General features: G+C 48.7%; 2 protein-coding genes and 1 long non-coding RNA gene across 6 annotated transcripts in view; 1 reads left to right on the top strand and 2 right to left on the bottom strand.

Annotated features, from left to right (window-relative positions):
• Positions 1-7919: 7919 nt before the first annotated feature.
• Artn (artemin) lies at positions 7920-10881 on the bottom strand. Its single transcript, XM_027937551.2, has 4 exons — positions 10837-10881; positions 9423-9966; positions 8910-9048; positions 7920-8837 (listed from the first exon to the last, which is right to left on the bottom strand). The coding sequence occupies exons 2-4, from the start codon at positions 9480-9482 to the stop codon at positions 8356-8358; spliced, it is 681 nt and encodes a 226-aa protein (XP_027793352.1). The 5' UTR covers positions 9483-9966; positions 10837-10881; the 3' UTR covers positions 7920-8355.
• A 1847-nt stretch (positions 10882-12728) lies between these two features.
• Positions 12729-21793, top strand: part of LOC114094279 (uncharacterized) — a 46238-nt gene continuing 37173 nt past the window's right edge. The window contains exons 1-2 of one of the 3 annotated variants that reach the window (XR_003583002.2): positions 12729-12922; positions 16653-16759. This is a non-coding gene — a long non-coding RNA (uncharacterized lncRNA). Of the gene's footprint in view, positions 12923-16652; positions 16771-21793 lie in introns of all 3 variants that reach the window. The other 2 variants (XR_003583001.2, XR_003583000.2) reach the window with 2 other exon arrangements.
• Positions 13814-21793, bottom strand: part of St3gal3 (ST3 beta-galactoside alpha-2,3-sialyltransferase 3) — a 193473-nt gene continuing 185493 nt past the window's right edge. For both annotated transcript variants that reach the window (XM_027937363.3, XM_027937365.3), the window contains 3 exons: positions 19711-19857; positions 19347-19493; positions 13814-14836 (listed from right to left, as the gene is read on the bottom strand). In XM_027937363.3, coding sequence (XP_027793164.1) covers positions 14747-14836; positions 19347-19493; positions 19711-19857 — 384 coding nt within the window. In that variant the 3' untranslated portion in view covers positions 13814-14746. The remainder of the gene's footprint in view (positions 14837-19346; positions 19494-19710; positions 19858-21793) is intronic.

The raw sequence follows: 21793 nt of genomic DNA, 5'->3' as shown, positions 1-21793 counted from the left end.
CTCTCTCTCTTAAAATAAAAAGAATACATAAAAAAGAAAAAAATCTGTAGCACTGAAGTGCCGCAGTCTGGCTGGGCACAATCAGGAGCCACTTGTCAAAAGAAACTAACTGTATTTTTAGAACCACACACGCCAAACAAAACAGCCTCTCAGGAAAAACCCTCAGAGCCTCAACTGCCACCACCGGCTTTCCACAAGCCTCTCTCTCCCACACAAGCTTCTCTCCACCTCCCACAATCCTCCTGCTCTTGAGGCCAATTGGCTGGGTCATGTGGGCGGAGCCAAAAAAGTCCCCCAATGAGCAGCTCCGTGGTCTGAAAGGGCAGGGAAACAGCCCAATGAGCATCACCGCAGAGGAGCCAATCAGCTAGATGTTGCTGGGGCAGCTGGAAGTTTGCTGGGGCCCCTTCGGCTGTGGCTCTCAACACTGAAGGAAAAAAGGGTAGAGGGAGGAAACATTTGGAGAGAGGAAACTGGAAGCCAAAATAAAGTGCCGATTCTAGGCCTGCACCTAGGGTGTGAAATACTCTAGTGCAGGGTAGTTTAGAGCCAAGTAGGGATGAATCTGTGGGAGCCAGTTACAGTGGGCTGGAAGTTTCTCTAGTGGAAGATGGATGAGAGGGAGTTAGAAGCACAAATTCTGGAGTAAGACCTGGGTTCAAAAGTGTTTATGTCTCTTTCTAGTCATGAGGCTTGGCTTCTTTTGATATAGATTTTTTCCAGTGAAGGACAAACGGAAATAATACTTGAGTAGGACTTGGCCTGGAGGCTACAACTTAATTGGTGTGAGTTTTCTTCCTGCTTCCAATCCAGAGTTCCTGTCTTCACCCCAGGGGTTTCCCTGACAGAGGAAGAAGCCACTCACCAACAATAGTTCCTGAATATGCTTCACAAACCCTTGAGAGGACAGATGGACTGAAGTAGGCGCTGAGGAGAATTCGGGACATTTCTGGGAGCCAGACCAAGGGTATCTCCAGGAGATGTGGATGGTAGTGCAGGGTAGCTTAGAGCCAAATGGGGATGAATCTGTGGGACCCAGTTACAGAAGGGTTCTTACCTTAGAAACAAGACTAGGACACACAGGGTCAGAACCTGTGACAATTTTGGTAAGGGTCTGGAAAGATTTCCAAAGTCAAATAAAAAGGGATAGGAAACTTCTTGGGGCCACCTGGAATCACTACCAATACAGGTTCATGTCAAATTATCCATCTAAGCCAGGTACATTGGCACATGCCTGTAATCCCAAAAGCTGAGGCAAGAGGTTGCAAGTTTAAGGCCAGCCTCAGCAACTCAGTGAGACTCCTGTCTCAAACTGAAAAATAAAAAGGGCAGGGAATATGGCTTAGTGGTAGAGTGTTTCTGAGTTCAATTTCCAGTACCACCACCAAAAAAAAAAAAATTAGGCCGATACCTATTCATCACCTATGTATTTACTTATCTCAGAAGCATTTCATATCTATCTGTCTCTCTTGGAAGCTTTTCAGTCTAGCAACATAGTATGAATTTGGTCTGCAAAACAAGAGGAGAGGGCCTGGGTTTGTGGCTCAGTGGTAGAGCATTTGCCTTGCATGTGTGAGAAACTGGGTTTGATTCTCGGCACCACATATAAATAAGTGAATAAAATAAATGTCTGTCAACAACTTAAAAAAAAAAAAAAACAAAACAAGAGGAGAGTCTTTCTGCTTGTGACTAAGAATTCTCAGGGAAGATCACCTCTAACTTCCACTTATCACGAAGGTTGGATACAGGCAATTTTCTTTGTAGCCCCCTGGTTAGGTAGAAGAAGCAGGTTTTATTCCCTCCTATCTTATACTTGGGATTGAGCCCAAAGTGCTCTACCACTGAGGCACATCCCCAGCCTGGAGGTAGATTCATTTCTAATTCTCTAATTCCCCTCACAATCTGGACATAACTCTTTGGGGTCCTCAATTTATGGAGAAGGTTCCAAATAGACTTCCCATGGTGAATGGGCCTTGGATTTTGTATTCTTTCTCATAAGTTTAGGAAACCCTTTGTAGCTTCCTGTTTTCATTTATTTTTTGGCCTCAATGTGTATGCTTTTGTCAGCTTATGGATGCATTTAATTTTAAAAAATATATTTTGACTTGTATTTTTTAGTTGTTCTCAGTAAAAAGTGTAGCCCAATCCCTAGGCCACTATGTTTCAAGAAAACTCAATGGGAAGTTTTCAGTCCTTATGTGACTGGATTTTTCTGCTGCATTTGGCCCTGTTGAGCACTTGCTCCCATTCTTCTGTTGTTTTTTGTTTTGTTTTGTTTTCCCCTGCCTCTCTGATCAATCCTTTTTGGTCTCCTTCACCAGCTTGTCTCTGTTCCTTAACCTGTACCAGGGATTGAATCCAGGGGCATTTTACCACTGAGCCACATCCCCAGCCTCTTTTTTTATTTTATTTACAGACAGGGTCTTACTAAATTGATTATGGCCTTGCTAAGTTGCTGAGGCTGGCTTTGTACCGGTGATCCTCCTGCCTCAGCCACTGGGATTACAGGCATCCCCACCCTGCCCAGCTCTCTTTCTCTTATCCTTCATTATTTCCCACTCCCTTGGCTTTAAGCTGTAACTCCCAGATCTCTCTGGCCCAATTGTCCTAAATTATAGAACCACACATCCAGCTGCCTCCAACCTCTTTGTCTCCTGAAGGTCACAGATACTCTAAGTTGAACCTGTATAGAACTAAACTCAAGATCTCTCCCATACCTCACATGCTAAAAGGAATATCCCCTGTGTTCCTAACCAGTCATCCAAAACAGATACCTGGAAGCCATCTCTTTCATCAGCCCTCACAACCAGTTTATAATCAAGTCCTGCTTATTGTGCCTCATTTCTCTTCTGTTCTTACTGCTTCTGCCCTAACTCCACTGCCACAGCTTTAGCTGGACCCTGCTTTGTTCCTCCCTGTCCATGCTTTACAGGAGTCGTGATCTGCTGAAGCACACTTCAACTGACCCCATATACAACTGTTTGATAGCTCCCTGAGGACCACATCCAAGCTCCTTGGCATAACATTCAAGGTCCTTTATTATCTCTCCAGCCCTTTGTCTTGATGAGCACCCTCCCCCAATTCTATATGCACTTTCTGACAGTCCTGAGAATATGCCAGCCTGTTTCACATTTCCTTGCCTTTGTTTATACTATTGCCTCAGTCAAGAAAGCTCTGTAATGCATGAAGTCCTGGGTTCAATCCTCAGTACCACTGAATGAATGAATGTCTGTCAGTCTGGGCCCAATCAGGAGAGGGAAACCATGCAGTAAGCACATAGGGAAAGCTTAATATAATGACTTTGAATCATAATAGGAGATTGAAGTAATAAGGTGTTGATTAGCAAAAGAAGTAAGAGAACTCTAAGGAATATAGGAGTAGGAGTAGCAGAGTCTTGAGGCTGAAATAGAACCCAAGGAAGAGGTCCTCACTCCTCCACTCCTGTCTAAGGCCAAGATCCATACTATGCCAAACGAACAGGACATGATGAATCTAGAGCTAAGAGGCAATGAAAGCAACACCAATAACCTGTACAGGCCCAGTGCCTCATTCACCTTTGAAGGATCAAATATTCATTTTTAAGATTCAGTTCAAATGTTACTTCCTCCATGAAGACTTTCCCAGTCCCTTTTCCCTTTCTGTCCAGGTAGAACCAGTTTCTCTTCCTTTGTTGAGTGTAGACTTCCCCCCCTCATTGGCATGCATACTTGAACCCCAGTCATACTTCTACTGGAGGAACTTTCAATGGTTGATTTCTTTTCTATTTATTTATCTACCTCCCCTCAGCATTGCCAGAAAAAATTCAGGACCCTCAGTTAAATTCAAATTTCAGATACACAACAAATTTTTGTATAAATATATCCCAGTCATTACATGAGACATTTTAAAAGAAAAGTATTTATCATTTATGTATAATTCAAATTTAACCAGATGTCCTGTATTTTTGTTTGCTAAATCTGGCAACATTACCCCGACATCTATTTCCAACTATGGCTTCCTTGATGGCAGAACATGTTTCTACTGATCTCTGAATCCTCACAGATTGCCTAATATGTGACAGTGCTCAATTAAAGTTAAGAGATTAGAGACATTTCTGGCTGCAGGATTGATATTAATTGGAGAGAGTTAAGCAATAAACCAACTGAAAAATTATGAAAGCTTCAATAGAATGGTATTGGGGGTAGAGAAAAGGGAAAATACCTGCAAGATCTAGGGTGATCAGTGGTTGAGGGATGCGACAGAGCTCTAGAAGTCTAACATGTCGCTTAAGTTTCTGTCTTGTGTCATTGGATGGAGTTTGGTATATTCGCCAAGGGGAGAATACTAGAGGTGGTGTGGAAGCTGGAAAGCAGGGAAGCTCATTGATGTGAGGTGCAGAACAGGGTAGAGAAGAGTGGAGGGTAGATGTAAAGGAGAAAACAGAAGATATCAAGACAGATGTATGAAGCTTGAGGTTTCCAAAGCTATGCAGGTAGACATTGAAATTACAGACTTGGGGCTCAGGAGAAAGGTCTAGGATGGAGATAAAATGTGAGCATGGTTAGCATGGATGGTGGTAACTGAAACCATGGAAGCAGATAATGTTGCCCAGAGAGAAAGAGAAGAGTGGGAAGAGGAGAGAGTCAATTTCAGAGCCCTGAGAAACACCTAAGAGGCAGAGAGAGGAAGAACCCAAAAGTAGTCAGAATGAGCAACTGAAAGAATAGAAGGAAACCAGATGAGTATAAGATCAAGAGAGTCAAGGAGTTAGATGTGGTGGCACATGCCTGTAATCCCAGTGACTTGGAAGGCGAAGGCAGAAGGATCAAAATCTATAAGGCCAACCTGAGCGATTTAGGAAGATCATTTCTGAAAATAAAAAATAAAAAGGGCTGCGTATATGGATATATACCTCAGTGGTATAGTGCCCCTGAGTTCAATCCCCCAGTACTCAGGAAAAAGAGACAGAGAGAAAGACAGATGCAGACACAGGGGAAAGTAGGTTTTTTTTAATAGATTTTGTATTAGTCTGTGAGAGAGAGAATTTTTTAAATATTTATTTATTTTTTTTTAGTTTTCAGCGGACACAACATCTTTGTTTGTATGTGGTGCTGAGGATCAAACCCGGGTACGCATGGCAGGCGAGCGCACTACCGCCTGAGCCACATCTCCAGCCCGGGAAAGCAGTTTTTCAAGGAGGGTTGACAAAATTGAGTGCTCCTGAGTGTTCAAAGTATTAAAGGCTGAGAAGTGGCTACCGGGTTTAGAAGGACAGGGTCCCTGGTACTTCAGCAAAAGCTCTTTTAGTAAAGGAGAGGTGGCAGCAGATATATCTATCTACCTATGTAGATGTCACAGCATCATCTTTAAAATAATGAGGTATATTTGAGCCAGTATAAACTGAAGGAAAGGAGAGATGAGATAGAAAATGGTTGAAGTGTGGGGGGCATTGTAAATAGTTGAGTCAGAGAGCCCTGATATTGGAGCTGAATACACTTGGAGGAATCCAGCTACAAGAGGATATCCAACATAGTATGTAAAACAGGGCATGCCACCACAACATGGGGACTATGCACTCCAAATGGACAGCTAAATGAGATTTGGAAAGTATGTGGACTCCAGGCAAGGTGAAGCATACCTTTAATCCCAGAGACTTGGGAAGCTGAGGCATGGGGTTCACAAGTTTGAGGCCAGCCTCAGCAACTTAGCAAAGCCCTAAGCAATTTAATGAGACCACATATCAAAATAGGAAATAAAAAGGACTGGGGATGCAGCTCAGTGGTAAAGCAACCCTGGGTTCAATCCCCAGTATATATATACACACACACACACACAGTCTGTGCAACTCCCCTAAAATTGTTTACCAGATTTACGTTATCAGTGACATTTCTAGTATTTTGGTGGGGAGAAGGTCATAAGTTTCATCAGATTTTCAAAGGACTTCACAACTCCAAAAATAGGTTGAGACCCACACAGTTTCTCCTAAATCTCTTCTGATCACTCAACTTTCTATCTAACCTCTCCTTATCAAGATGAGACTTCAGTCAGCTAGTCCACACACTCTGCATCACAGGGATCTTTAGCTAGGAATAAGATGGCAATCCCTGGATAGGAAAGGAGGAAAGTCATTGGCAAGGGCATCTTCCAGACCAGGCAACTGCAGACAGTGGGAGTAAATAGAACCTGGAACTATGTATTCTGGATGAAATGAACATAGACAGGAGTTTGAGGTATTCTCTGAGCTGGAAAAAACTGTCATTTCAAAGCTGCCTATTATTTGTTGTCTTGCAAGAAGTGATAACTTGATATTCCTTTTTTGGAGACCATGCCCTAATTTTGGGAAAAATCAATCATTGGGCAATGTGTTTTTGCAAACGTGAAACAGAGATCAAAATAAAAAATGGAGATACCAGAGCCATGGAATTGACAGGATATTCTCAATATTCCCACCCAGACTTCTACATACTGTACGATATGGATACATTTTCTGTGGGGTATGTTTGTGGAAACTGAGGATCCTAAATCAGTTTAGAGGCAGAGATAGGGACCAAATGGGTATTTGAGAGCAAAAAAGCACCAAAGTTTTGGTGCATAGAACTTGGGCAGAAGGAGAGTCAGGCACAGTTTACCTCCTTGACCCAGAATAGGCCCTGCTTTCAGAGCTCTTGTGGCTCCTCACTAGCCTGGGTGAAGTAGCTTCTTGCCAAAGCAGGCAGGCACATGGGAAGAAATTTGTCAAGTGTTAAATGCCTGGGATCCCACCCCAACCTTGTCTCACTCATAAGGTACTCTCATGGACTCCTGGTCACCACCTCTGCACTGATGGTTCTCAAACCTACCAATTCAGACCTCCATTCTCAGCTCTAGATCAACAAGCATATCCCCCCTGCTTCCTGACAACTCCTCTGGATGTCCCATAGTCCCTTAGATGTATCATCCTTTCCAACTCCATATCCATGTCTTATTTCCAAAGAAGGCAAATCATATAGGTCACCCCCAAATAAATACCTAGGACCTAGGAATCACAGTTTTAAAGGACATGCAGAAAGGGAATTACATTGACCTTTTGGAGATGATTTAAGGACAATGTGAGAGGCCAGGGACAGCACTAATGTTCCTTCCAGATAAAAGTGTATACCTCTTAGTTTCCTGTTCTTTTTTATATCAGTTGCCAAATTGAATTTAAATAAGTATGTATGTTATTGAGTATTTATTGTCTGTCTATCCTTAGTGTCTACTCAGAAGCTGACATATAACTGGTGCTTAGTAAATATTTGTTGGCTGAATAAATGAATACCCCTCATTCAACAAACAAAATGCAGGTCCCTCTGAGGCTCCTCAGGTCTTTCCTACATTCATATTTGTGAAGTTCTGTGCTTCATTCTCCCAAACCAGCACCCCAGTGCACCCTCTTCCCACCTTCGACTTTTTTTTTTTTTCATATATTTTCTTGCCTTGGACTGTTTCATGGAATGAAGGCAGTGAGCTCCCCAGACTGGACCTTCTGCAAGGAGAGGTAGATTATGCACCTGTCAGGGTACCTTCAAGATCGTTTCCTGGATGGTAGATACTGATTAGTGACAGTGGGCCAGGGCAATGTATGGTTTTCTGTCTTTACCCACTAAGCTAGGACCTCAAGAGGACCATCAGTATGGGACGGGGCTTTCTCCTTAAAAGGCTCTGTAGTTTCTTTTCCTACAGGTAACCCAGGTTCCAAATGCTAGAGACTGGAGGGGGTATGAGCTGGCCTGTGAATGCACCTTGGCCACCCACTCTGCCCAGGGCTCCATGTCTTCTACCTCAGAGCTGCTGGGTGGGGGCAAGCAGTTGGCCAAGCCTGTGATTGCTGAGTGAAGTGTGAGTGGGAAGGTCAGGACACACCTCCATCTTACCTCTTCTACTAATCCCCCCATTTCCCAGGAAAGGATCTGACAAATTACCAGAGTAAATAAATAAGTTAGAAATAATAAATAGGGGTTCAGTGCCCAGGAGTGAGTTCAAGGCCAACTCCAACACAGGTGCATTCAGTCATGCAACTGCAATGTGACTCCTCCAAATTCTGCCCCACCTGGGCCATTTCTGGAGTCTCTAGAGGAGGAGGTCCCAGGACTTCTGCCTGGCCAGTGCCAGTGTGTGAGAAGTGGTTCCTAATGTCTCCATGGCTGAAGTCTCTGGTGTCCATATAAACCCCTTGAGGCTGCTGGTGAATAGTCCCTCCATTTCTCCAGAGCCAATGTTTGTTATCTCTGATGGGGCTTGGCAACTCAGCTCTGAGGTCTCCATCTCTGGCTGAGGCCCTGGCTAATGGGGCCCGGCGGGGAGGTCCGAGGCATCAAGATGCGCGAGTAAGGATGTGCAAAGCCTTGGAGAGATCCCTCAGCCTAGGCAGCCACAGGCAGTGGCTGAGAGGTGGTCCACGGTCCTCCAGGTGCTGTTGACGTCCATGAACGAGACTGCCTCATAGCGAGTAGGCCGACAGCAGGGCTGGCTGACTGGCCGGGAGCCGGGGGGCGGCTTCAGGGCCCCAGTGTCTAGCAGGCTGGCCAGGCTAAGGTCATGCGGGGTGCGAGCGCGGCGACAGGAGCCGCTGCAGAAACGGAAACGCACCAGTTCATCAGATCTGTGGCCCAGACCGAGAGCATGAACCGGCACCAGCTGCGAACGCAGGCGGCAGCTCCGCGTGCCCGTGGCCCCCGTGCGGCTGCCCCGGATCCCAGCACGCGCCGCGCGGACACCGCGGGGCGCAGCAGGCGGGGACACGGGTGGGGGTGGGGGCGCGGGCGGCGGGGGTACCGGTTGGGGAGGCTGTGGCTGTGTCCGCCGGGCTCTTCCGCTGCACAAACGGGCCGTGAGTTGCCCTGGAAGGAGATAAAGTCACACACTCCCGGGCCAGCCTCGCCCCTGCCCCGCCCCTTCACGCTCTCACCTACCCGGGAGGTGGCGGGTGGGCGGCGCCAGGACTGGCGCGGGGTCTTCGCGGGTGGTCGAACTGGGGGGCTTGGGGTCCAGGGAGGCCTCCGTGACGCTACTCAGCAGGACCAGAGCGGTCAAGGTCCGCCACAGGGCGGGCTGCGCAGAGGTGGAAATGGAGCCTCAGGAAGGAAGAGGGCGCCCTGGTGGGCTGTGGTGGGGCGAGCCCAAGGAGGGGCTGCCTTGGGCTGAGATCGGAGAGGGGGTTGGGTTCATAGTTGTTGGCGGGAAGTCTGGAAGGGCTTAGGTTCAAGACCTAATGGGTTCCAAGCTTTTGGGAGCTCATGGGAGGAATCGCCTGAGTGCATTGAGCATCCAGAGAAGTCCTGTTCCTTAACTCACATGCCTGGTTCCTCCCTGCCTGACCATTTTCCCTTCTAAATCTGGTCTCAGCCCACGCCAAACCCTGCTCTTCCTCCCCAGTCAAGCCACCCTTCCTCAGAACCAGCTGAGAGTGCCTGTGGGTCACTCACCTGCCACTTAGGCCGGGAGCAGTGGGGCAGTGCAGTAGGGCCTCCAAGTCCAAGTTCCATCTCTATCAACACCAGGAGCTCCCATCAGCCTTTGATGACCTGTTCCCCCACCCTTTTTGTGAGGCAGCTTGCATATTGAGAGATGAGTTATCTTTTAAGGAGGTCATCCTTCCACCTGAGTTTCTCCAAGCTACAGGGGACTTGGGTAGCTGGACTCAATCCAGGAAAAGTAGCTTCATTGAGAACCTTACTATGTGTTAGATGCTTTGCAACTATTTCCTCTTTCACAACTCCATGAGGTAAATAAATGATTTAATTCCCCTTTTCCAGATGAGCAAACAAGGCTCAGAGAAACTCAGAGATTACCTAAGGTCATAAGGGTAGACCCAGACAACCGCGGGGAGAGGGGTCCTGTTTTCCCAACTTTCCTGTTCTGTGTTGTGGGGCTGGAGCTGCCAAGACTGACTGGAGAAGATAGCAGTAGCTGGCCATCCCTGGTCCCACAGACAGCTTTCACCCATGCCACAGGGGAGGAATCTGAGACCTGGAGAAGAATTAGAGTGGCTGCTGGTCACTCAAGAGTTATATGATGACAGTGAGGCCCAGTGAGGCCTGTGCTGCCCACCAGGACCAGCACCACTGCACCTTGTTCCTCTGTAATATGTGTTCTGGACCCAGAGACATGCGTTTTCTTTTCTGTCCACAGACGTCCCTTACCAGCAGAAGGTGGAGGCTGATGGGCCCTCTGAAAACACAGGGCTTGGGCCATGGCTTCCTATGGCCACCAGGGGGCAGAGTCTGCCAAGTCTGCAGACTTGAAGGGGAGGTAGGCTTTTATATATTCTTTCTGCACTTAGGTCTGAGTCACTCCTAGGAGGACCAGGCTAGGCTGGCCTTCATAGCAGCCTGATCTCAGACCTGAGCCACCCTGAGAGCTTGCCCACATCTGTCTCCTCTTGTGGATCTGGTAGCCTGGCCTTGCTCCTAGAAGTTTCCCCCGTGAGCCATCATCCTTCCTGGTCCCAGGAGCCTTCCTAAGCCCCCACTGACTAGCAAGTCTCAAATGCCTCTCTGGGAACCCAGAACTTTCATGGGCCCTCATTAGCCAGCCTCCTTTTGGATCGGGCTGTCACTTACCTCTCCCTAGGACTCAGAATGCCTACACATCTGTGGAACAGATCTCCTCAGGCCTTCCTACAGGGCCAGGCGTTGGCTTATTGGCTAACTGAATTCAGAGTCCTCAAGACCAGGCCACTGACTGTTATCACCATGGAGCAACAAGCTTAGGGGCCTCTGCACTAGGGGGAGCTCAGGAGCAGGACCCCTGCTTGATGGCAGCTCAAGTCCCCTCTCTCTCTCCTGGGTCACTTGATCCTGAGCCCTTGCCACCCGCTTCCATCATCCCACTACTCACCATGGGTGGGGGTCCTGCACCGTTTTCTTCTAGGCACCTTTCTTGGGTCCAGTGCTGGACTTGCCCCCGAAGATCAAATGGCTCATACCCAGAGCTGTGCACCTGGCAGCACTTCTTTTAGCCAAAAGTGCGGCCTTGGCAGCCAGTCTGTGCCCTGTAGCGGCAGCGGGAGCCTCACATTACAGCAGGACTAGCGCAGTCTAACAAGGGACAAGAGGGACTGGAGGGGCTGGGAGAAGCAGAGGGCTGCTCTGAGGGCCCAGGAGAGGGAGGATGCCAGAAAAGTGAAGGCTGTCTTGCCTCTGCCCCCAGCCCCTGGAGCGTCCATCCAGGACTGGGACCAGGGTACCGGCAAGCGGTTTGGCTTACCTCGGGTGCCGGGTTCCCAACCCCAGTCACAGCCAGGGCTGGGACCCGAGGGACTTGCTGCTGGCGGAGCCCGCGGGCCGTGTCTGGGGGCCGAGCCCAACTCCATCCCTCAGCAGCCTCCTGCCCGCCGCCGTCCGGTGTCAAATTCCAGCCCCAGCGTCACCGGATCCCGGGGTGGGGCCCAGAGCGCCCCCGCCCCGCCCCACCTTTCAGGGCTCACCTGGCCGCTCCACCCGCCGGATCCGGTCCCCACTGGCTCCCCTGGGTCCCCCGAGATGGGGAGTAGACGCTGGGAGAGGACCCTCGGATGCAGAATAGAGAACGCGGGCACCGGGGAGGCGCGGAAACTGCGAGTTCGGAGTTTGTAGACTCGCGAAGTAGGGAGCTGGGAGGACTGGCCGAGGGCGGGAGAGAGCGAGCAAGGGCGGGGAGGGAGGGACAGGCTGGTCCCTGCCTTGGCCTCGGCCTTTGAGTTTGTAGACGTGGGGGTCCCGGCAGGTTGTCCTGCCGCGCCTGGGACCCTCAGATAGTTTCTCTCTTAATGGACGGGTCGACAGCCTCAGATGACAAGGCTCGCGCTGAACTTCCAAGGTCTGAGTCGACTACACCCACCACTCACCTGAGTTACCTGGGGCTTAGGGGAGCAGCTCGTGTAACATCGAAGTCACTTATCAGAGACAGTGGAAGTGGGAAGGAGGGCTTAAGGGGAAGGTCACAGAAGAGGAACATGTGGGCTGGAGCTTGAAGTAGGAGCTGGGGGGTGGCATTTCAGATGCCTAATTATGGCAGTTCGGCAGGTGGGCTGGGGATTCCATTAAGTAACATGGCTGGAAAGGTAATACTAGGGAATCTGGCCTTTTAGCCCCAAGACGCTGGAGACCATCAAAGGGTTCTGAGTGGAATGGTGTGGTCAGAGATGCATTTTGATGCATGTCTCTAGAGTTGTAGTGTGGTAGATAGTTTGGAGACAGGGAAGATGGAGGAGAGGTGAGATAGTCAGGAGACTGCTGGGCAGAGAGGATGAGGCCTGAGCAGGGAGTCTAGGGCTGCCTGGTCACAATCCTCCACACACCCCCATGAAAATTCAGTTGGTACTTGATTGGATGGGGTGACCAGTTAGGAAGGACAGAGGTGTGCCTTTAGCTTTGGTCTGGGTGACTTAGTGGAGAGCATACACTGTGGGAAATGAGGCTCCCTGGGAGATGGGCTGGTTAGGGGCAGGAGCTCATGAGTTCAGTGTTGAACATGTTGAGTTGGAAAGCCCTGTGGACGTTTCCTAGTGTAAATGTTCAGAAAGCAGCAGAATTTGTTGCCTAGAGCAAAGCGAGGGGAGCTTGGTTGGCAAGGACAATATGAAAATTGTTGACCAACTGACATACAACTGGAAGCTGTGGGTGCGAATGAGTGCTCAGGGAACGTGTATGAACCAGCTGCATCCAGTTATGCATCAGAATCACTGGGGATCTTTAAGAACTACCACATCCGGGCCCCACCCTGATCTGAATCAGTCACCAGGTCTCAGGGTGGGCAGGTGCAGTTTTCCAGATCTGCACAGGTGATTCGATGCACATCCAGGGCTCAGAACCACAGCTTTTGTGAGGGAGTCTTGTGTGATGCTGGGGACAACAGACTGCTGAGAAAGTCTGCTGCTGGGAGCTGTTGGAAGTGGCTGGGGAGGACAGCCATTCCCATGAAGCTGTAGAAAGGAGGCCAAGTGGTGAGCAGTTTGATCTTTTGCCTCCCATAACTTGTTGGCCAGGGGTAGCTTTTCTGGGACTTTTTCAGCCAGGACCACTACTTTGGGGCAAGCAGCTTAGTCCCTGTACAACTCTTGAGTGGGTGCCATCCAAGCTGGAACTGTGCATTGGAGTTGGGCATCACAGAGGCCCTGTTTTCAGCAGAGTATGAAGGGCATTTCTGGGTTTGACTGTCCCTCAGTCAGGGCCTCGCTTCCCCTCAGTTGAGGAGGGCTATGTCTGGGAACAGACTTCTGCAGTAAGGAGGGCATGTGGGAAGTCATATTCCTTGGGGTGGCCAAGACTTTGTCCTCAGGGGGTCACAGTGGGAGGGCCTGGGGCTCCCTGGACTCTTGGAGTAGGCAGGAGAGGTACAGGAAGCTCCTTCCACATGGCCTCAAGGGTGGGTATGTTTGTCCTTCCCAGGCCTGCTGGGGAGAGATGGATCCAATTCGAGGGCTCTATATTCGAGGTGGGGAGGGTATTCTTTCTGAAGTTCCCCAAGGGATGTTTAGAACTGGACTGTGTATCCCCTGTTCTGTGTGAGAAGGGGGGCTGGATGGAGATCATGCCTGTGTGCTAACTTTGGGGTCAAGACATATTCTTTCCAGAGCCAAGAAAGAGCCAAGCCAGGGTGTCAAGCGATGGTCTGTGGGCCTCTCCAGGCCAGGGGCTACCACTGGTCTTTCTTTCATATGGTAAGACCCCAGAGGTTCCTAGATAGCCACCTAGGTCCTGCACAGGACATGAGAAGTGAAGGGATCTGATACTCTGTGGGCTGGAGAGAAGGCCCTTGGATTTAGCAGAGTGGCTGGAGCCTTGGGTTCCTGTTTCTTCCAGGAAAGTTGGAAAAAGCAAAAAAGGAGGCCAAGTTCAGGGAAGATCTTTATTGCTTCCATGAGGGCTGCCTAGGATGGGTGTCGCGGCCTAGGTAAAGTCCTTGGGCCTCACTTCCCTCTGGTCCAGGCTAAAGGCAGAACCCAAGGACTTAGCAGTCTCATTGTGGAAACCCAGAACACCTGCCAAGTGGGTCAGTGCAGGCCGGGGTGGTGTCCCATGGATCAGGTGTGGCTGGGGAGGACAGCCATTCCCATTAAGCTGGGCTGGGCCTCCTGAGCTTTCGAGTTCTCTCGGCTTTAGCCCAGGGCTGTCCTGTTGGCTCCGAAGGGATGGCTCCAGGGTTTCCCTGCAGGACAGCTGGGGGCTGGTGAGTGGGAATACCCCATCTTCTCCCCAAGAAAGGCCAAACAGTGTGGTGAGCTGGGGGGGGGGGGGACTGGCATGAGATGCTGCCCACCTCCCTATGGTCCTGGAGTGCAGCACAGACTGGTCACCGCATTCCTACCCTCCAGGGAGCTAACTGGTACCACTGCTTGATGGGCCCTCTAGTGGGCCTCTTCCTGCACAGCAAGTGGACCAAACAATCTCCAACCTTATTTAAAAATAAATTATCCCCCCCTCCCCCCTGCCCAAATTCACAAAATGATAATACACCAAACACTGATTGGAGAAACAATTCTGGCAGCAGCCGTGCTGCCTAATGTCCCACCTCCTGCATGCTGGGCCTGCTGGGCATAGCTAGTGGCCTCCTGGCCCTCTGGCTTCATGGACCCAGGCTGAGAGAGGCTGAGTGCTGGTCTCTGAGGCTGGCTTCCGAACAGGCACAGCTCTGGCTACCCCACCAAGGCCTCACTGCCCCTGGGGCCTCTTGGCACTGTCCTTCTCTGGGTCTGAGGACTCCTGCACAGGTGGCTGCTACTTGCTCTGATAGCACCTAGGCCTACGTGGCCAAGTGCTGGGCCCACTCAGATGCCACTGCTTAGGTCAGTGATGACATGTGCTTTCACCAATTTCTTCAGGAACTCCTTCTCCCTCTGGATGTTGTGAGTCCAAGACTAGAAGAAAAGAGATGGAGAAGTGATGAAATAGGCTGCTCAAGGGGCTGCTCTCTACGGTCCCTAACCTCTGAAGCTCTGTGACTAGAAATCTAAGGCAGAGACGACTCTGCTGCAGTGTGCCTTAACTCATCCCTCTTCCCAAGACTCAGAGAAAACAACCTTTGCATCCCACCTTCTTCATTCCTTCAGAACCTGCCCTTGACTTCTCCCAAGTCTGGGTGGTGTTAGCTTCCCAGTCTCCTCCTCAGTTCTGAAGGAAGGACCTGTTTCCTCAGACTCCATCCCACCTAGCTAGTCTGGAAGCACCTAGGTTCTATACACCCTGAGGGCAGGCAGGTGAGTCACTGAAGTCCAAGAGCAAGGGGGTGGAGTCACTCTGGCCTGATGGAATTCACTCTCCAGGCCTGGGGATGCTGATGAAATCCTGCCTCCCTGATCACAGGAGCCAGAGAGCCTGAGGAGCAGAGCCTAACTTTAAAAAACAAAAAATTTAATTGACAAATAATAATTACATATATATTTATATTTATTTATGGGGTATAATATGATGTTCTGCTATACATATACACTGTACAATGATTAAATCAAGCTAATTAATATACCTATCACCTCATACTTTAAAAAAATATTTTTAAAGTTGTAGGCAGACACAATACCTTTATTTATTTATTTTTATGTGGTGCTGAGGATTGAACCCAGTGCCTCACAAATGCTAGGCAAGCGCTCTACCACTAAGCCACAACTCTAGCCCCTCATACTTTTTTTTGTGATAAAGACAATTGACTAGTATTAATAATTTTTTTTATATATAGCTCTGTCTATCTAATTATATTTTTGCAATATGAGGGACTGAACCTAGGAACATCACCATTGAGCCACATCCCCCAGACATTGTTTTTAGTACTGGGGATTGAACCCACAGGTGCTTTACCACTAAGCCACATCCCCAGCCCTTTTATTTTTTACTTTGAGACACGGTCTCACTAAGTTGCTTAGGGCCTTGCTAAGGCGCTGAGGTTGGTCTTGAATTTGTGATCCCCCTGCCTCAGCTTTCTAAGTCGCTAGGTGTGCACTATGGCGTCTCACTAGAAGAGGCTTTTTTTTTTTTTGTATTTTTTTTTTTTTGTTGTTGTTAATGTGAAATTACAAGGAAGATGCAACCTTTCAGGGTTTCCTGGATAGGACTCTTCCCCATCCCCAGGACTCTTACTAGGAAGTTTGAATGACCAAGTCCCTCTAAGAATGAAAAAACTGTTTGAATAAATGAAGGAATGAATGTCAATCCTGGCTTTTACCCAACTGTAGCTTTTGTCAACGCTGAGCTTCACCACACCTATACTCACAGATAGTATTTACTGGTGCCAAGAATTTAGGGCTCTGTCAGCCCTTATTTGGTCCAGTCAACCATCTCCAACCTTCTAAATCTGAAACTCGGGCAGTTATCAGCAGAATTCCCTATATTCCTTGGCTCTGAACTTCTTTCTACTTGAGGGCAGGGAGTGCTAGGCACAGAATAAGTGCTCAATAAACACATTGGTTGAATGGAATTTAAATTTTATAGGCAAGAAAACAGGTTCAGAAGAATGGCAGGGTCAGGATTGAAGCACATGTAGAAACTTACAAAACTACTTATTCCACCTCCCTCTCCTGGGGAGAAATAACCAATTGATGGGTCAGTTTCAACAGCACCCACTAGGAGTCACTGAGGGGTAACAGGTCAGCAGAAGACCGAATATTTAATGACACTAAGAAATTATTGTCAACTATTTTAGGCATGATAATAATAATTAAAAAAATACTCTTTATCTTTCAGAGTAACCCAATGAAGTATTTATGGCCAGAAAGATCTGCTGAGACCTGTCCAAGTCATCACTGGGGTTGGGAGCACGAAAGGAAGGACAGACGAAACAATGGCCATGCGTGGGTAACTGGTACATGGGAGCTAAGTATATTATTCTCTATGCTTATGTTTGACACTTTTCTCTTTTTTTATATAGTAGTTATTGCCAATATTTTATTTTTATCCATGGATTATAACTATACATAATGGTGGGATTCATTATGTCATATTTATACATGCATATGATTTGATTAATTTCATTCTCTAGACGATTTCTTTTTATAATGAAAAAGTGAACACAAAAGTCTGCCCTGGATGTAGCTCTCAGACCAGGTGATGCCCTTCTCTCTGGTGCTCTTTTGCTAACTCCCTCTTCTTTGTAGAGAAGTTAGGAGGCCCCTGGAGCTCTGCACTGCTGTGGAAGGATTCTGGACACAGACGCTCAACTACTGCACAACCCACCTTCTCAGCAGGGTCTCCTGCAGCTAGCTCCTTTTCCTACCTTAAAAAAAAAATTCTGAGGAATATTTTATTTTTTTGTGGTGCTGGAGATCCAGAGCCTCGTGTGTACCAGGCAAGCACTCTATCACTGAGCTATGCCTCCAGCCTTCTACCTTTGTCTTTGGCTCCTCTTACCGAGCTACTGGTATCCAGGTGGCTATTCTAACTACCTGTGCTTCTTCCTTGCTCTCCTCTCTCTGGGCAATCACTACTGCCCTCCTTATATCTGAGCGAGCAGTTGTTCTTACTGCTCACAGTCTTTTTCCAGCCCAGATTCTTTGCTGTGTACAGGACTCCAACAGGAACTGCTTCACCCTGCAGCTACTGCTCAGCCTCTCCCCACCCAGTCTCTTTTACATCCTGACAGCACTTACCATGTGCAACTCCTGCAGTCTCTACCCGCCATTCACTACCTCACTACCTTTGGTGCTGTTCTCACTGCAGCTAGTATCCTCTCCTAACTGTACTTCCAGAGGCCACTTCCCACAGGAATAGTATCCTTATAAGAGACTCAGGGGGACTCCTACACTCTCCACCATGCATGAGCACAGTGAGATGACAGTCATCTGTGTCAGGAAGTGGGTCTTCACCAGACACCGAATCTGCTAGCACCCAGATCTTGAACCTCCAGCCTCCAGGACTATAAGAAATAAATTTCTGCTTTCTAAAAGCTACATAGACTATAGTATTCTGGAATAGCAGCCTGAACAGACAAGACAGAACCAGAAACCTAATACAAAACAGATGGTAATTGAAGCCATGGATGGGGATGTAAATCTGGACAACATGTACAGTGAGAAGATTGTCTGAGATGGAGCCTTAGCTAAAGTTGATTCTTGCTGGGTAGACCAAACCTATGACGTGAGAAAGAGAATGAGAGAAGAGTTAAGTGAAATAGGAAGAACACTAGAAATTACTGACTCAGAAGCCTAAGCAGGAAGGAGTGGTCAACACATTATCATCATCATAAGTGTTTTTGTGCTGGTTGTGGTAGTACATGCCTGTAATCCCAGCTATGTGGAAGGCTGAGGCAGGAGGATTGTCAAGTTCAAGCCAGTCAATGCAACTTAGTGAGACTCTTTCTCAAAATAAAATAACAAGTGTCGGAGTGTAGCTCAGTGGCAGAGTGCCCCTGGGTTGGTTCAATATTTAGTATTGCTGGGATGGGGGAAGTGTTCCTGAGAGATCATGATTTGGCGGTTTGACACAGGTCACCTTCAGGAGACGTGTGTTAGGTGGGGGCAAAGGGCTGAATGGGAGTGAGGAGTGCAACGGGGATGCTCCAGTGGGAGCTCTGGCTTTCTCCCTGGAGGGAGGGTTGTAGGAACCTGTGGAGTGGAGCGCCAGCACAGTGTGGTGGAGCTGGAGAGGGGCAGATAAAGACACTGATGGGCAGGAAATAGAGTTGGCAGAGTCATGGAGATATGAATCTGCACAGATAAGAGATTTCTTCCAACCACCCTCCATCAACCAGATGTAAGGGCAGAGAAGCTGCTCAGGGCACTGGCCTGAGATTTCCAGGTTCAGGCTGGGGTCAGTGGAAGGCGGGTTGTAGAAGCTAAGGTGGAGAAAGAGTTCAGATTTTCCACATGGGATCCTCGCTGTGATGCCAGGAGAGGCCAAGAGTCTAGGAGAGCTGGAACCTACCTGTACATGTGGATTTCCCGGAGAAATTCTGGGTGTTAAAGGGTGTCCATGCTTGGTCACAGGGAAGGGTGAAAGAGGTACAGGTGCTCTTCCTGAGACTGAGGGGCAATGTTTATTTGTGGGTTGTACAAGGGGCAAATGAGCCCTCTGGGAAAAGACAGGGATCACAGAGAAGGCCCATTTGACCTGGTGCCAACTAATGTACTATGGGTGGGGGTGCAGCAAGGAAGGGCAAGGTAGAAGACAAGGGGAGGGAGGGCCCCATAGAGAGAAAGAGTTCAAGGAAAAGCCTGAGGAAGGGGTTGGGTTCAGGGGAGAGGAGCAAGTAGGATGTTGGTGGTCAGAGGCCTACATGAAGTGGACCTCCCGTGCTTCTGCTTAGCTGAGGGAAGGCAGGGCTTTCCTGGGCAGCTCTGGGCAGCTGGCTTGTCACTTTACCACTCATTTACATGCATCAGAGTCTGTCCTCTGTGCTGAAAGCCCCCCTCCCTTGGCTCTACCCCGCACCCAGCCCCGAACCTCTTTGATGGCTGCCATGCGCACGGTCTCATAGTAGTGCAGGGGCGCGTTGGGTGTGCTCATGTCGTAGCCAAAGCCTGCAACTGCCACCTCATCACAGCCATGTAGCGCCATGGTCACTGCCACACTGCCAAGGGTTGGGATGTTCTGGAGAATGGGAGAGGAGGCATATGGAGCTCAACCTTGGGGCTGAGACCACAGATAGGCTCTATGGAGCTACCTATGCTCCACTGCCAAGAAGAGCCCTCTTCCCTGAAGACTACCTCCCAGGGCGACTGCCACCCACCCTATCATCCACTCCTTTCTTCCCAAGGATCCTCTGGCCCAATTCTCCCTCCTTCTCCCAGGGGCCCAGGAGCCTCACCCCCCTGCCCATCAGGCCGTTGTTGAAGGGCAGTCCGATAAGGGTGAAGGCGGCCTCTTGGATGAAATACGGGTTGAGGATGCGAATCTCAGGCGGCTCCTTGGGCACTCGAGTGGCCACCGATTTCCAGAAGCCATCCGATGCACTCTGTGGACACAGTGCAAGGGGTCATGAGCTGGGTGTACAGGTAATGATGGGTCTGGGTGAGTGGCAGGGACCTAAGTGTGTAGATAAATGAGAAATGAGATGGGGGTGAGGTGTAGATGGGCAACTTGGGGCCTGCGGTATAAACCAGCTGATTTAGGAAGGCCTTGGCATGTGGCAGGGACGTGAGATGTGTGACAGAAACATGGTAAGTGAGGGGGAAGGGTGAGCATGTGGTGGGGCCTGGGTGTGTAATGAAGGACAGGAAGTGAGCTGTGGGGCAGGGCACGGGGTACAGGACACTCTCAGAGAACAATGCTCTGGCCTGAGGGGGTCCTTGGGCCAATAGGAAGAGCTGTGGTCCAGCTGTCCCGCCTGCCTGAGGCAGCAGCTGAGGGGCCCTCTGGAGCCTGCCCTCTCCCTCCTATCTGCTCTGCTGAGCTTGCCTCCTTTCCCTTCTGCTGTCTCTCCTGGCTCCCTCAGTCACCTGTGCTAAAGTGAACCTGAAAAATAAAGACAGAGCGTGAGCTGGCATAGAACAGCAGAACAGTGCGTAAACCCCAGTTCTGCCACGGACTAGAGTTGGGTGACTTCAGCCTCATTAACAAGAGTTCATTCTTCCCTCATGGACCACGGTCACGTGGTCCCGTAACAGCAAGGCATCACCTCTGAGCCTGACACCTGTGTCTATTTCAAGGCCACAACCACCCACCTGCTTTTTTTTTTTTTTTGGCAGTGCTGGGATGGAACCCAGGAGCTCACACATACTAGGCAAGTGCTCGACCACTGAACCACATCCCCAACCCAACCTCTCCCCCCCCCTTTTTTTTGTGGTGCTGGGGATTGAACCCAGGGCCTTGCACATGCAAGGCAAGCACTTTACCAATTGAACTATATCCCCAGCCCCCAACCTCTTCTCTTTAACCTTTCCCTTTCACCCAAACACAGGGAGACCTCTGATTCCCACAGCCTTTCTTGGTCTAGACCCCAAAGTAAATCACTTCAACCAGTTTTGTGAGGTCCCTTAGTACCCTGTCCCTTGTCCTTCTATTGCCCATACTGGGAAACACTGACCTTGGCATCACTCTAACTTCCCTTTTCTACCCTTACAACTGGGTGTCTGAGTACTGCTGGAGGAAGACCCAACCAGCCCCAGAGCCAGGGGCATTACTGTGGGCTCCAATGTAACTTATTACCAGCCAGTTTACTTGCCTAAAACAAACAAAACAAAACAAAACAAACAAACAAAAAAACAAAATCAACAAGACTTAGAATGAATAATTTAATGCACCAAGAGGAAACAACCCCCAGGTATAAAACAAAAAGAGACCTCATTTGCAATCATAACAAAAAAATCAAAAACTGAGTGGTAAATCTCAGAAATCTGAGAGAATTATAGAAAGAAAACTATGATCCTTTATTGAGACATAAATGGTTGACTTGAAAGAAAGGGAGACAAACCGCATTCCTGGAGGGAAGGCTGAACACCACCAACAGGAGGCCGGCTCCTCCCAGACACAGGCTGAACACAATTCTAAGAACAATCTCAAAAGGGTTTTGGAAATTTACCCAAAGGATTCTAAAAACCTATCCAAGAGAATTAAAAGGGAAAAGTAATGCTTCTCACCATTTATAAATGAGGTATTAGGGTATATTATGGATTTGTTCATGTTACAACACTATCATACGTATAAGAATCAAGACACAGATTACTGAACAGAACAGCATCAACACATGTACAGGTTTTTTTTTTTTAATATTTTTTAGTTGTTGATGAACCTTTTTATTTTATTTATTTGTATGTGGTACTGAGAATCGAACCCAGTGCCTCATGCATGCTAGGTAAGCACATTACCACGAGCCCCAGCCCCAGCCCATGCATAGGTTTTGATAAAGGAAGTGCCACCATCTGTGGAACAAGTGATATGCAAAGATTTGC

The sequence above is a fragment of the Marmota flaviventris genome, chromosome 10, assembly GCF_047511675.1.
Source record: "Marmota flaviventris isolate mMarFla1 chromosome 10, mMarFla1.hap1, whole genome shotgun sequence".
Classification (NCBI taxonomy): Eukaryota; Metazoa; Chordata; class Mammalia; order Rodentia; family Sciuridae; genus Marmota; species Marmota flaviventris.
Note: the sequence above shows the minus strand (reverse complement) of the source record. Positions and strands in the feature narration are given on the sequence as shown.